This window comes from Branchiostoma lanceolatum, chromosome 4 (assembly GCF_035083965.1).
Source record: "Branchiostoma lanceolatum isolate klBraLanc5 chromosome 4, klBraLanc5.hap2, whole genome shotgun sequence".
NCBI classification, from domain to species: Eukaryota; Metazoa; Chordata; class Leptocardii; order Amphioxiformes; family Branchiostomatidae; genus Branchiostoma; species Branchiostoma lanceolatum.
This window is the reverse complement of record NC_089725.1, coordinates 13,295,816-13,310,574: the sequence shown is the minus strand read 5'-3', so window position 1 is coordinate 13,310,574 and position 14,759 is coordinate 13,295,816. Positions and strand designations below refer to the sequence as shown.

The 14,759-nt window shown below is 43.3% G+C and overlaps 2 protein-coding genes across 5 annotated transcripts in view; one reads left to right on the top strand and one right to left on the bottom strand.

Moving 5' to 3' along the window:
- The window catches only part of LOC136432680 (serine/threonine-protein kinase SIK3-like), a 57,415-nt gene extending 46,866 nt beyond the window's left edge, over window positions 1–10,549 (top strand). For 2 of the 3 annotated variants that reach the window (XM_066424130.1, XM_066424129.1), the window contains exons 11-20: window positions 165–215; window positions 524–655; window positions 1,012–1,130; window positions 1,505–1,635; window positions 1,967–2,145; window positions 2,796–2,942; window positions 3,425–3,514; window positions 3,670–3,969; window positions 4,694–4,789; window positions 6,174–10,549. In XM_066424130.1, the coding sequence (XP_066280227.1) occupies window positions 165–215; window positions 524–655; window positions 1,012–1,130; window positions 1,505–1,635; window positions 1,967–2,145; window positions 2,796–2,942; window positions 3,425–3,514; window positions 3,670–3,969; window positions 4,694–4,789; window positions 6,174–7,565 (2,637 nt within the window). In that variant the 3' untranslated portion in view covers window positions 7,566–10,549. The remainder of the gene's footprint in view (window positions 1–164; window positions 216–523; window positions 656–1,011; window positions 1,131–1,504; window positions 1,636–1,966; window positions 2,146–2,795; window positions 2,943–3,424; window positions 3,515–3,669; window positions 3,970–4,693; window positions 4,790–6,173) is intronic. The other variant, XM_066424131.1, reaches the window with a different exon arrangement.
- A 221-nt stretch (window positions 10,550–10,770) lies between these two features.
- On the bottom strand, window positions 10,771–13,029 carry LOC136432682 (uncharacterized). Of its 2 annotated transcripts, none has more exons than XM_066424133.1 (2): window positions 12,897–13,029; window positions 10,771–11,855 (listed from the first exon to the last, which is right to left on the bottom strand). In XM_066424133.1, exon 2 carries the CDS (start codon window positions 11,758–11,760, stop codon window positions 11,128–11,130), a length of 633 nt encoding a protein of 210 aa, XP_066280230.1. In that variant the 5' UTR covers window positions 11,761–11,855; window positions 12,897–13,029; the 3' UTR covers window positions 10,771–11,127. The 2 variants fall into 2 exon arrangements, with proteins under 2 accessions (XP_066280230.1, XP_066280229.1); XM_066424132.1 differs by lacking the exon at window positions 12,897–13,029 and adding an exon at window positions 11,981–12,055.
- Between the last annotated feature and the right edge of the window lie 1,730 nt (window positions 13,030–14,759).

Here is a 14,759-nt window from a genome sequence, read left to right as displayed (position 1 = left end):
TTGAAAATGTATGCTAAAATGTTATGGAAAATATTATCTCAACGTATTATTACCAAATTATAACCTGTCTAAATGTCACATGAGCATTGTTGCATTTCCTATATGTGCTGTCATTGGAATGTTGTCGTTGTTATCAAACTGTTTTCTTTTTGTTTATTCACTAGACTGCTGTACCAAACATTCCGCAGGCTCTCAACCAAATGGTACAATATCAGGTATGTCAGTTATTTGACATTGTACAACAGTTGTACTATCGACATGATTCATGTGTGTTCCCCAGGGAATAATTCTGGGACCACTACAGCACTACTACTGAAAAAGACATGCAGTAATATTTATTTTGCATGGTTAACTGCAGCTGTAAATACTACATGTAAGTGATGCTGTACTTCCAGGTGTCGCCCGGTCATGTCTTCAATCTCTAGATGGAATAGATATTTTTTTATATCACTTATTGAATACCTAAGGCACTGCCATAAACCTACAAGTCCAGACTGACCCCCCACCCCACCCTGTGTAACAGGACCAGAACCTGTTGCAGCTGCCGGACATCCGTGACATGCCGATGGGCAGGCGAGCGTCGGACGGGGGCGCCAACATCCAGCTGCACGCACAGGCCTTACTGGCGCTACGAAACAGCCAAGAAGCCTTCCCTGTAAGTCTTATTCAGTATTTTGGTGCACACCAAAGTAGAGGGCAAGACATCATCTTGCATTTATTAGAATAATATTGTGTGTTCTCCAAGGGATAATTCTGGGACTACTGATGGCTCAGGCAAACTAAACAGCTAATTTGCATTATTTGCTACTGGGACCACTACCACCACTGCAGAAGTAGACTATAGTCTTCTATTTGTGCTGTAAAGTAACAACAGTGATGCTGTACTTATGTGTGTTCCCCAAGGAATGATTCTGGGACCACTACAGCACTACTACTGAAAAAGACATACAGTAATATTTATTTTGCATGGTGTACAGCAGCTGTAAATACTAAGTGATGCTGTACTTCCAGGTGTCGCCCGGTCTTGTCCCACCCAAGATTCCGCCGATGCCGATGCTGCAGCAGACCATCCCCATGATGCCTCATGAGGAGGATGATGATGAGGAACCAGACCAGGAGGCGGTTAGAAGGTACATGCAGTCCAAATTTGGGGAAAGATTCTGGGGAAAGATTTGTGGTCACCTGTTAGATTTCTGAAATTCTGTATTAGTCTGTTTGTTGATTAGTGATTAGTCTATTCCTAGATGAGATTTGACAAATGAAAGATCGCAAAGTTGCCTAGACATACGCAATATTGTGTTTGCAATAGTTCCTTTAGTTATTACTGTAAGTTTCATTCAATTTATGGTACCGAAGTAATGTAGTAATTAGAATTGTTGAAGAACAGACCTAGATTGTAAGTTATGCTATCTGTACATTGCCATTCAATGTCACCGGTGCAATTATTGTGCAATAAGATCATTCCATTTATGTCAATTGCGCTCATCTCCGGCTCCTGTTACAGATACCTGATGAACCGCGGAAAGCGGCACACGCTGGCCGTCCCCGACGCCGTGCCAGCAGAGCTTCAGGACAAGCTGGCCCAGAGGCCACTCAAGCCGCGAGGGGGGCTCCTGGCCCCACCACACAGATCCAGTATGTCTAGCTTTCTTTCAACCTTTCTGACAATTGGAAAAAAAAGTGCCATTGATTTTGATCTTAGTAAGGCAAAGAACAACGAGTAGCAGGGCCATAATATTGCGTTGTCCTACTTCGATTGACAGCAGAACATCATGTCACTTGCTCTAAATGAAGTGGTGACAAATTCTTAGAATTTAGATGAACAGATTAAGCTGCTTCACGATATGGATATTTTTCATGATCATGATGAGCTCCTGTTTTTTAGGAATATTACACAATATGTATGGCCTTTCTATGATGTTGATGACTGATATTGACTGCTACATGTATATTGTACCATTTGTAGGTGGCAGAGACAGCTACAAAGACGTCCACTCTTTACACCTCCCGAGCGAACGGTACTCCCCCGTCAGAAGAGCGTCGGACGGCGCGGCCAGCCTGCACGCTTTCAGGGCGCATTTTGAGAAACTTTCCAGCCAGGGCAGCGTCAGTTCACAGAAGAGCAGCCTGAAACAGCTACAGCAGGTGTGTTGCTTGACCCAGTTCAATCCAGGGGAAGGACATCTTGGTTGGGGCTGCACCAGTCTTTCAGAAGGGATATCATTGGTTACTAAGTATACTGTTTAGGGGGCTGAAGCTGTCAAGAAATTTTTCTTCTTTGACAAAGTCTGGTGCTTTAGAATCTAGCAACCTTTTTTTTATATGCTGGAAATTGCGGTTCAAAAACCTGTTTTGGAATGAAGCCTACCAACACAGAACGATGCAAGTTTCAAGCTATGTTAAGGGGAGTTCTGCACGCACACACAAAATGGTTCAACCGTTGCAGTACAATAAAGTGTAGAAAGAAACCCACATCGTATTGCAAACCACAGACACATACTAAGACAAAGCAATGTCTTTACCAGCACATTGTATAAATTATGCAAATTCTTGACCTGTATCTGCATTTTGAAATAGGATGCCCACTTTTGTTCAGTAAGAAGTTGTGATTTGATAATGTGTGGTTTTCTTAAAAAAACTAATATAAATAAAGGTTAGTGAAACCATGATGACCATGAATACCTAGAAAATGTAGGTATTAAGTTAACTGAAGGCGTGGTCTGACAAATCAATGACATGTACTCCTGAAGTCCTCCTGAAGTCCTCTGAAGCCTGTGTTTTGACCTTGACTGCAGGAGTATCAGCAGCTGCAGCAGCAGGTTGGCAAGAGTTCGCGGCAGCAGCACCCGCAGATCGCCCAGCTGCAGAACAGCCGTCCGTCCCCGCAGCCCTCCCCTCCCCTGTCTGCCTCCCCCACCCTGCAGCAGCAGCAGCAGGCACAGGTTCACACACGTTACTCGCTCTTTCAATTTGTTCTCATAGACCACACAGGTCTACGTTAAAAGTTACAGGTGCCTTGTTTGAATTTAATTTACTGTGCAATGGAAAATGCTGTTGTAGACCTGACTCATACAGGTTATTCCCACAAAATTAATCTCAGTGTTACATCGTTTTTGGGTGCTCTGACGCCCTCCTACTCAACCCAGATTGAGAAATATAGCTTGGAAGTTAGAACAAAGGGGCCATTGTACAATGTATGCTTCTATTCCATCAGGAAAAATAGTGTTTTACAGCTTTGTGGACTTACGGTTACATCTTCTTTATTTTGTAGTCCAGTTCATAGAAAGATGAGTGGATTTGCAGTCCGCTATATCTGCTTATGTTCTGCTAATACAAATGCCTTGTCTATTCACCGTATGAAGTAGAGAGATTAAGTCCTGCCTGGCTGGATTTTGGTCAAGTTTGTTTTGATTGCTTACCACAGGAAATGCATCCAAGCCATCTGACTCAGACTCTTCAGAGACTGAACCTGCAGAGACAGTGCAACAGCCCCCCTGCCTTCCAACACCTACAGGTATGCCCTACCCCCCTCCCCCACTTCTCACTCAGTTTGTGGTGAAGACTGAATACAAATGATTCTGCTTTTACATCACCGTCTGTCACTGAACAACACTGACATCTATTTTTCATTTGTTACTGACACTCAGTGAAATTTTATGTCCTTTCCAGCAACAAAACAGAAACAGCCCCCCTCCCACCTACCCCTCCTCTTCCCACGCCCTGCGCCAGGGCCTGACAGACTCTCCCACAAACCAGCTCCACAGTAACCCCTTCACGAAGACTGGTGCTGCCAGATCCCCCATGGACGCCCCCCAAGTGTACTTCCCCGAATCCCCCAACCCCTTTACCAAGCGGGAAGGTGTCTCCAACTTTCCCCAGTTCACCCCGGCCCCGGGCGTCCCTCTCAGCTCGCCCAGTGGCTACCGGCTCCAGAAGCCACCGGCACTCCAGACGAAACCAATCCCAGAGGTTAGTGCTGTTGGCCTTGCCTTGTTTGATTTTATTTGTGCTCTATTTGTGTCTTCTAATTAATTTGCTTGTTTGTTTGTTGGTTGGTTGACACTGATAATTCCTGTTGGGAAGGTAGGCATATGGAAAGAAAAGTTGTCATTTCTTCACTCCTCAAACTCAATCTCCCTCCAATTCTTATTATTGTTGAAACTCTTTGTTTGCTATTTCTTTCTCTTGTATGTTCTCAACTTACCTGCCTGTATTTGATGTTGACCTTTTTCTGGGTTTGTGAAGGCAGTCATAAGCAAATTAAGCTCTGTCTTTTCTAAATTTGAGGCAAGCTTTTATTCTTGTTGTGGGCAATTGTGCAAACAAAATTTCTGTGTCATACAAAAACACATTCAAATAACTCAAACTTGCCTGTATTTGAATAGAAATGGGCATGACATTTTTGTGAAATACATCTGTATGATTTTATACGTGCCTGCCTACCTCCCCAAAGCAGCACTGAAGGTGCTCACAAATCGCTCTGTGTGCTCACGTGCGTACGTGTACGTGTAAGTAAAGCACCGCTGTGAGCCATGATATCCGTGTGTGATCCGTGCTTGATCTACAGTGTGGTGCGATTATTTCTATATGGCATGTTTGTCTTCACTACTGAGTCTTTCTGCACCTTCAGTCTACCACACTGCATGTCTTCCTCACGTCGGTCTAGCTGACTGCTGTGTGTCATTATTGCTAGATAATTTATACAAGTGTAGACGAGGACGAGGAACCCCGGAAACAGGGCGAGGAGCTGGAAGCTTCGCTTCCCCACCGTCTAGCACCTTCTTTGAAGGCATGTGTGCAATAGGAAGTATCTTTCTTAAGTATCTCTCTTCACCTTACTGACTCACTATACCTACTCGTGTAGACTTCCCTCATAGTTGCGTAGGCCTCAGCCTAACATGTCTGTAAAACCCACCCCATGTGGACTAAATCTATACTGGGCCCAGGGAAGTAAGGTTGTTAACTGTGGTGTCTCCATTGTCTCTGTGTCGTGGTACTTATAACTGTTGACTGGAAGGATCTGGAAGGGGTTACTGTGACTCTCATCCTCCACTAGTCGGGTCATACCATTCCTTTCTATGTGTCCATCTTGATGCAATGTGTACATCATGAAAACTCAAAATGTCAAAAACTCATTCTGTTAAAAATAAATTTTACAAGTTAGCCATCTGAACTCTGGTCAATGATTCTTTACCAAATACATCAGCAAAAAGGAGGAACAACATTGCTATAGATTTTGAAGGGAAAATATTGGCTATTCTTTACATGTTTTGTGGACTCGGGTGACTTTGGAAAGAAACCCGTCTTCTGACACTATCATTGTATCAGTTAGATCACTTCATCCGACTGACTCTTGCTACCAACTAATAACTTTGTAACACTGATGATGTTCAGATTCCACCAGCAACTTCAGCCGTTATTTTCTTGCCTTCAAGATGACTTATACATGTACAGAAGAACTAGTGACTGTACTATAGCCAAGATTGTCCGTTACATTGGCTACAAGTGACATGAGTTGTGCCCTATTTCTAATTCAAAAACTCCCTCCCAGTCTTGAATGTATTCCAAAAGCTTTTCTTTCTCTCATCTTTGCCTCTGTGTCAAGGAATAAAATTCATTTTTCTTTGAGGGATGGCATTGTAGATTATTCTAATTGTTAGTTTATTTTGCAAGTGAGCAGTATATTCTGTTACTTTATGTGACCAACATCCTTGTCCAAAGTCAAACAAAGTGTGTTCTTCTAAACCCTTCCTGAGCCTTCCATCATGTGGTGTCCTCATTGTGGCTACCATGTATGTCATTTCAGTCACGAGCATTCAAACATGTCTTCTTTTTTTGGCAATGCCTCAGTGGCAGAGCCTCTTATTTTTCAAGAATCTAGTATGGAAATGTCATCTTTTTAGTAAGAAAAAAATGATATTTTCTTTTTAAGTAGGAATCTTTTAAGTGTTGCATGCTTTACCGTATTTTCTACATATATTTCGTGTAGGACACTGTTGAAGTAACATTAGAATTCCTGTTTAGGTGAGAATATCAGCTAGTGTTTGAATGCTCTATACATGCCCTGCTTTTTATGGTGTCTGTGAAAGGTGAATGGGGTCGCCAGCATTCTGTTTTGCCTTTCAAAAATTTTCTCAAGTATGCCACTTTTCTGATTCTGTCTGATTTTTTAGGAGCAAGGATCGCCGCAGGACTCCCCTGTGCACCAGCTGGACTATCAGGAGGCGTTTTCGCAGGCAGAGCAGCGTAACGACAGCCACGGGCAGCTGGCGCACAACAGCTACATGCTACAGGAGCAGCACCGCGTGGACAGCCAGGGCAGCTTCGACGGGTGTGACGGGGAGCCCCCGCGACCTAGCAGTGCTCCGTCCGTCGCCGTTCCGCAACAACAGCAGATTTTCGACTTCAGCCCGCAGCAGTTTGTTGGGAATAACAGTCCTATGATGGACGGAACTTTCCCCCTCACCTTCTCTCCCTCCGTGATGACATCGACCGTGGACACGACGACCCAGCAGACGGCAGCTGGTTACCAGCCTGTGTTCCCGCAGGCCATGGGATTCGCCACGTTTCAGCCCAGCTATGCCCCAACAGTGCAGAATGTGCAGATGAACTTCCAACCCATCCTGCAGAGAACTTGGCCATTTCCACAACCGGACATGCAAAACACGCAGCGGCTGAATTTCTTCGGACCAAATCAGGGGGTATTGTTAAACCAGTTAGGCCCTTCGGCGAACGTTGCAGGGTTGAACGCCATATCTGCGCTAGTCGATGACTTGTCGGTTGGTAGGGGACGACAGCGACCGCGGTCTGCCGTGACGTCAGAGACGCTCAGTAGGTTTCAAGTCCCCGGCAGTCCCTACAATCCAACAAACTTGGCAAGCATTCCGTCGAACTCAGAAATGGAGGGGTACCTGTCAGATGGAACCGACACGAGGATGATATCTAATACGATACCGTATACAAACGCTTCTTCTATGGACAATACGCCCCTGCGGCCGGCCAGGAACCACCGCAGGCACCACACAGTACAGTCTGGCCAGGACGCTCGCCTCCAACAGACCCAGATGCTGCAGAGAGCACAAAACAACCATGGAACAATATTCGCAGTCAACTCACAGAGCTCATCAAGTAACCCCGGACTGAACCATGGAGAGGCAACAATGCATTCGCAAACCTTGCTAGTGAAGACTCCTTCAGATTTGGCAAACTTTGTGACTACGTCCCCCAGCGTGTCGACTATGACTAGTATGAACATCCAGGGCGGAGGGATGGGACAGTCTCTACCTCAGAGCCATAAGATCCACCCCTCGGTCAAAATGACGTCCGAGAAAAATGTAGGGGAGATCGTGCAAGAGGTCAAGAGGATGCTGGACAATAAGGGGCCATCGGTGATGTACACGCATCAGGACTGCTTGTTTGAGTTGGAGAAGGAGGGGGTGAGGATGGAGATGGTGGTGTGTCAGGTAAACTTGGGGCTGAACGGACTGTGCGTTAAGAGACTCGCCGGCGACACCCAGCAGTATAAACAGTTATGTCACGAGCTGCTGACGGGCATTAACCTCTGAGTCGCGCGGTAGGACGGCAAAGAGCGAAGGCTGGTAGAATGTTTGTATTATCAGACTAGAATGTCATAGTAACCAGCTAGGAAGCTTTCTTTTTCTCCGCCGGTACAATGTATAATCGGAGAAAGTACTCAATGTGTTTGACAGGGTTTGTTAGATGTTGAGGGATATTTTTAAAGACAGAAGTTAGAATGGAAGGAACAGTAGACTGAGTAACAGTTGAAGAATGCAGCGACCTTGAATAACGTTCAATGGTTTGTTGGGACCATTCAATGACAAGCAGGAGAGTTAAAGAGAAAACAAAGAGAAAAGATAACTCCTAAATCTGTTGCCAAGAGAAATCTTGTAAAATGTACAGTGAGTGTAAATTGTAAATTTTCCGGTTTTTGTATGATATATATATAGAGCCTGCTAAGTTTGCTGTGGGAAGTGATGTGTAGGTATCCAGCTATATTCTCATCCCATGTGACAGAAAGTGCTGTATAGAAATGTCATAACTTACACATAGAATTAAGACAAGGAAAAAAGATTCAAACCGATGTAACTCTATAAGAAATATCCAGCTAACTAAAGAAGGCTTAACGATACAGAAGTCACGATTTAACAGTCCAGATACTCTCACCACAGTGCCATTGCAGACAAGTGCCTCAAACAGAAAACCACCAGTCAATAATAAAGACACAAAAACATAAAGGAAGGGGGCAAGATTTCTGTTATGCCAGATTGGTCTCTAGATGTCAATTAACACTTTGAGTGGACCAGGAGCTGTCTGATAGGTATAAAAAAATACACTGGGTAATTAAGGTAATTAGGCTTTTGAAATCATTCATTAAAACAATATTGATGTATATATAGCAGTTAGGTCCTTGGTGTGTGCCAGTGTGCTACAGAGTGGACATACATTGATGGCCGATTTTAATACACGACAGCTGGTGCCCACAACTCAAGCAATACCATTGCACATGTGATATTTCTAAGATGAACCTGAATTATGATATAGAAAAGATGTTTACCAGGGTTCATCTTGACTCTGTACCCCCCCCCCCCCCTACAAAGCTGCTTAAAGAAACCGATGTGATGGGTGCTGTACTTTCTATGTGTAGATAGGATTGTGGGGTGTTGTGGGAAAAGTGACTTCTGAGATAACTATTTTTGTGATGCCTCAGTACGTGTAGTGGTCCGAAAAGTAGCATCAGAAAAACAAAAATCTACCATGGTGTAAGGCTCTGTACGTTTGTATATGCAGATACAGTTATATATCAGTGTGGTGTGGCACAGTACACCTAGAAGGTTGTCTCTTAGTTTTACATTTCGGCCTTTAAGTTCATTCCATAATTATATTAAAAAAAGAGAGACTGCTAGCTAAAGTATCCTCAACTTTTTGCCTAAATTCTGCAGTCAATAGCAAGTGAAATGTGATGAAACATTAACCACTTGGCTAGAATCAACATTTTGACTAATCTATTAACATGCATTAAGAAACAAATTTAATGATAAAAGGGATGGATATAGTTGTATTGTGTCACCACATGATCTGAGCTTTGAGCCATGTTATTCATAACTCAATGTTCATTTGAAATATTCTGTGGACCAGTGTCATACTCTTTTGTAAGTTTTAGCAAAATAGTGAATCCAGTGTCTGTAAGGACCCAGTACTCATGGCAGCAGGATGCAACTGTTAACTGTTTTTTTGTTGTTCCTGTTGTTTTTGCTCACTTTGGTTGTACATGTAGGATGGGAGAGTCGTGTGCTCAGTGCCCTGTGATTGTACCTGTGGTAGCCATTTGCATTACAGTATCTCTGACCAGTCATTTGTGAAGTGTATCAACTGTTTTTCTGATACCTTCCTAATGGTAACCATTTGTCAGAAACCAGCTAAGAGTATGCAACTTAACGCTAGTGCGGTAAGGAAACTAAGACAAATGTTATTATACGCAAAACAATTCCACAACTGTAAGGAACAAGGTAACGGACACACGTACGAATTGTTGGCTGTTATTTCTGTGGTTATTTTGTTACACATAATCCGCTACATGGATAGTGTTATATTGTAGCCACATGGGTGCTGGTACGCTCCTTCTTGTTACAATGTCATGTTAAAACGTCAAGTTTGTGCCCTCTGTGAGATAGTATTGTGGGTTTGGCTCCAGGTCCTGTAACGTGTCCAACCATGCAGAGTGCTTACCACCTGTCTTCTCCTGTACAGGACTACTATGTACAGTATCTCTGTAGTCTGTACAGACTCTCAATTCTCATACAGGTCCAGGAATAGTCCATTCCCTAGTTAGATAACCAAGTCCACAAGATGGATGCCATATTTTTATGTTTTGTACATTGTACTTGTATTTATATATGACTCATGTGAGACTAAAACATTCGACTCTAGTAATTGGAAAGAAAGATGATGTTTTTTTCCTTTTTTTGCTAATTTATGCATCAGTACCTTCAGTGTTTTGTATATCGACTGTACTTTTGGTTGATGTAACGTTCCGTGTTGTAAATCGGTAGGTATATTTTGGTGCACCAGGTGAGGTATGCAGAAATTCTTTCACGGCTTTACAAATTGTAAGATAAAATGAATGGTTATATGTCCTAGATAGGATGCGTAACATTATGACATGGCACGGGCTATCTTCATCGAAACCTCTTTGTCTCAGCTTTGAGGAACTCTGGGAAAAACATGTTGTAACAAATTCTCCCGCTGCAGTTTATCGTTAAAAAGTCTGTTTCGCTTAACTGAAACTAATTATTAAGATCAACAGATAAACTTAACCTTCTAATGGTCACTTTGGCCAAGTCTTACAATTTTAACATTAGAATTGTTACAATTAAGTAGATGTAGTACCGAACTTGTGGAGAAAATGCAATACTTGAAGTTGATAGCTTTTTTCAGGCAGCTGAGGCAAATGGGTTTCCAGAGAGCCCTTGTCAACACAGTCACATTGCCCTTTCTGTTGCAAAATACACAGTGGACAATTCCAACAACACCCCGGGATGTCTCCTCATTTTGAGTACTTCTTGAGTCTGGCCTTGTGCTTGAGAATGGGTCTGAGTGTGTTTACTATTTTAACACGTGATTTACTCTTCAGATTGAAATTATCTGAACAACTCACGTTCGCTTCTACAATCTAGTGATATAAAAGCAAAAATGTATAATTATAAATTGACTGCAATATGCATAGAACAAGTGAAGGGAAGTGGTCCAAAGTCTATTCATAAATATTTTTATTGTCCTTTTTTTATAAAATCTGATAGCCCCATCCTTGCTGGGATTTGTGAATTTCTTGTGTTATTCAAAATTGAGAGAAAACATATCTGAACAAAAGGTTTACGACCAGATACATCTGTTTTAACATCATATTATTCAATAGCCCCAGTCATAAAATTGTCCCGTTCATGCCTGGGGTATATTAAAATGTTGATCACATCAGACATGAATACAAACATTGTCTCCTGAGGTTTTGTTCAGAAACTACTCATTTTCTTAAAAAGCTCACTTCATGCACCCTATAAATAATTGGCAAGTTCTAAATTTCATCAATCCTCTGCCATTCTACCAAGTCTTTCAGTAAGACTCGTCGTCTGCATCGTATTTTACGTCTGATGCATCATAGTCCACATCCGCAAGGTGTCTCTTCGCGCACGGTGACACCTCGCTGTCGCCTTCCTCCCTCCGACGCTTCTGTCTGTACAAACAGCCGTCCATGTAAATCAAGTCCACGGTCTCAGTACCTCCTGTCGTCTCACACCGCTGGTCACCTTGGGTAGACCGCTTCACCACAGCTCTTCTTCGACCGAAGGTCACAGCTGGCCGTTTGTTGGACGAAGTGTCCGGAATGACCAGAAGGTGATTCCTGTTGGCAGGTTGGACCGCACGTACCATACCTCTGCATCTGGCCGAACCGAAGGACTCGGATGTCGTCAGATCGCCTCCGGAGTCGTCGGAGTCTCTCTGTAGCGCCGGAGAAGCGGACAGACCCGGTAGGAGCTCTCTCGTCACAGACGACTTTTTTCCTCCAGAGAACCCAGGCGTCTGGGTGGTGCTGGGTTGAAGCGGGTTGAAGTTGACGTTACCCGCCGGCTTGCTGGGACGGATAGACATCCGGGCGGTCTTTCTCCCCACGTAATGCTGCCAGACCAGCCCTCTAGCGACCCTATCCTCCAGTTTAAGCACATATCTCAGCATGTGCGGCTCCATTCTCTCTGATTCTGCCTGACGTTAGATTGACGTGAATCACGGTGAAACTCGGCAACAACTCAGTGGTTAAGATCAGCCGTCAACTCTGGTCGGATCTGTAACAGAAAGTCGTTAATGTCCACCTTACATCATTTATGTTATTCACAGTTACTTACAGTCAACAGAAATGTGTCAGATAAAAAAAATTGGAGGAAATTCGAGAGGACAACTTGACACAAACCTCTTGTTTTCAAGATGGCCGACTTCAGTGTGGAAAAAGAACCAAGAGAACGCCGAACGTTCTATTTACCGTCACTTTATTACGCCATTCCATGGCAACGGTTACTTTACGAGGAACAGTGTTGTAGAACTATCTTTGCAATAGTTTGGAAGCAGGCAAAAGTTACACACCACTACTAGTATAATAGACTGCATATATTTTAGATAACCTAGTAGCGAGAACTACATGTATTGTAACAAGCGCCACATTCCGTAAGAAATATCTATGATCCGTTAATACAGAAATATTAGGTAAGGCCATACGTTTTCCTTACAAAATTACAGATGGTAGTGGTCGAGTGTACATTTCCTGTAAATTTCCCAATCTGAAGAGCTACAGCTACCGCATCCAAATTTCATTCATATTTGTGAAACAAAAAGACGTTGAACAAATGCAACGGCGTTTCTATCATTATATTCATCAATAACTCTTGTTCATTCTAATCAATAGTTCTAAACCAAAAACTTTTTTCCGAGAAGTAGAGTTCGCGAAAGCCAGGGGACGATGTTGATGTCATTATATCGGATGTGTATAACATTATGTTTATGTTTTACTGACGGACACGTTTTGCTGCTGTTTGTATTTGGATGGCTTTCAGCACAAAGGACAGAACTGATCTATTAATGAATGGTGGTCTATAGAAAAGCGAGTCCATATCTGTAGATGATTCTTCTAATGTGGGCCAGACCATTTGCTGTGTCGTTGTACTTGCTTCTGTTGATAGTGATTTTCCACGTAATTCGATGATTTTCAGCACCAAGGACAGCTGCTCTGTGTGTAGACAGTGTACAACATCAAAGGTCTATCTGTAATGGTAGATTATAGCAAAGTTTAGTACTGGTATCAAAACCCACCGTTATTTCCCGTTCTAACTTACATGTTACTTCCATACTCGATGTGGTAGGAGTTTTTTCCATGTAAGCAGGGAGGTACTTGATGCTTTTAACGTTCACTGGAGATGGGTCCCTTCTACCTGTGTGTCATTATGACCCGCTTCATTTTGTCTCCACACGACAACCTCAACAGGAATTCTGCAAACCGTTCTACAACACTCTCTTTAGTTGTCGTTGTTGCCATGGAATGGCGTAATAAAGTGACGGTAAATAGAACGTTCGGCGTTCTCTTGGTTCTTTTTCCACACTGAAGTCGGCCATCTTGAAAACAAGAGGTTTGTGTCAAGTTGTCCTCTCGAATTTACTCTAATTTTGTTATCTGACACATTTTCTGTTGACTTTTTGAAGTTGTGAATAACACAAATGATGTTAGGTTGACCGTAACGACTTTCTGTTACAGATCCGACCAGAGTTGACGGCTGATCTCAACCACTGAGTTGTTGCCGAGTTTTACCGTGGTTCACGTCAATCTAACGTCAGACAGGATACAGAATCAGAGAGGATGGAGCCGTACATGCTGAGATATGTGCTTAAACTGGAGGATAGGGTCGCTAGAGGGCTGGTCTGGCAGCATTACGAGGGTAGAAAGACCGCCCGGATGTCTATCCGTCCCAGCAAGCCGGCGGGTAACATCAACTTCAACCCGCTTCAACCCAGCACCACCCAGACGCCTGGGTTCTCCGGAGGAGAAAAGTCGTCTGTGACGAGAGAGCTCCTACCGGGTCTGTCCGCTTCTCCGGCGCTACAGAGCGACTCCGACGACTCCGGAGGCGATCTGACGACATCCGAGTCCTTCGGTTCGGCCAGGTGCAGAGGTATGGTACGTGCGGTCCAACCTGCCAACAGGAATCACCTTCTGGTCATTCCGGACACTTCGTCCAACAAACGGTCAGCTGTGACCTTCGGTCGGAGAAGAGCTGTGGTGAAGCGGTCTACCCGAGGTGACCAGCAGTGTGAGTCGACAGGAAGTACTGAGACCGTGGACTTGATTTACATGGACGGCTGTCTGTACCGACAGAAGCGTCGGAGGGAGGAAGACGACAGCGAGGTCACACCGTGCGCGAAGAGACACCTTGCGGATGTGGACTATGATGCATCTGACGTGGACTACGATGCAGACGACGAGTCTTATTGAATTCGACCGAACGTTTTAAGACTGAACCTGACTTTCCACATCCAAATGACTACCGACATTTAATATGAACCTGGTGGGAAGAATGTTTGAACTTGCATTGCAAGTATCCGGGCCGGGGTTATGAGTCGGCTTTTAGAAAATTTCAGGGAATATGGTATTTATGATAATTTATTCTTTTTTATCAGTTTCTGACGAAAATGATGGGACACATATGCAACATGAATTCCCCTATGTCTTCCCTGATGATTGTAGAAAAGAGTACACGATGGAAGAGTTTTAACCTCGGACATGTGGTACTCAAGCCAATGAATTTGACAAATTTGTGGTTACAACTTAAAATTTACACATTGCGCCTGTTTTAATAGTCCTCAGTCAAGGACAGACACGTGCTGTACATGTAAGTTACATGACTTTTGTATAAACTATGTCTTGAGGATTTTTTTTACACGAATCTTAAAAATCTTTTGATAAATTTTTGCTGTAACATATAAAGACTTGCCATATGTATCTTATATATATGATTTGGGAATCTAGATCTGGCCATGCTAACCAGCGAACCCATGCGGAATTCAGCGCCACTGCAGAGACGGGATTATTCCCCTAGTTAAATATATTTATTCACTCATTAAGATATTCTGCTAAACGCTTCAGTTGAAACCTTTTTAATTTCCCATGTTGTGATGTCCCTGCGATTAAAAACCTTCGTTACACA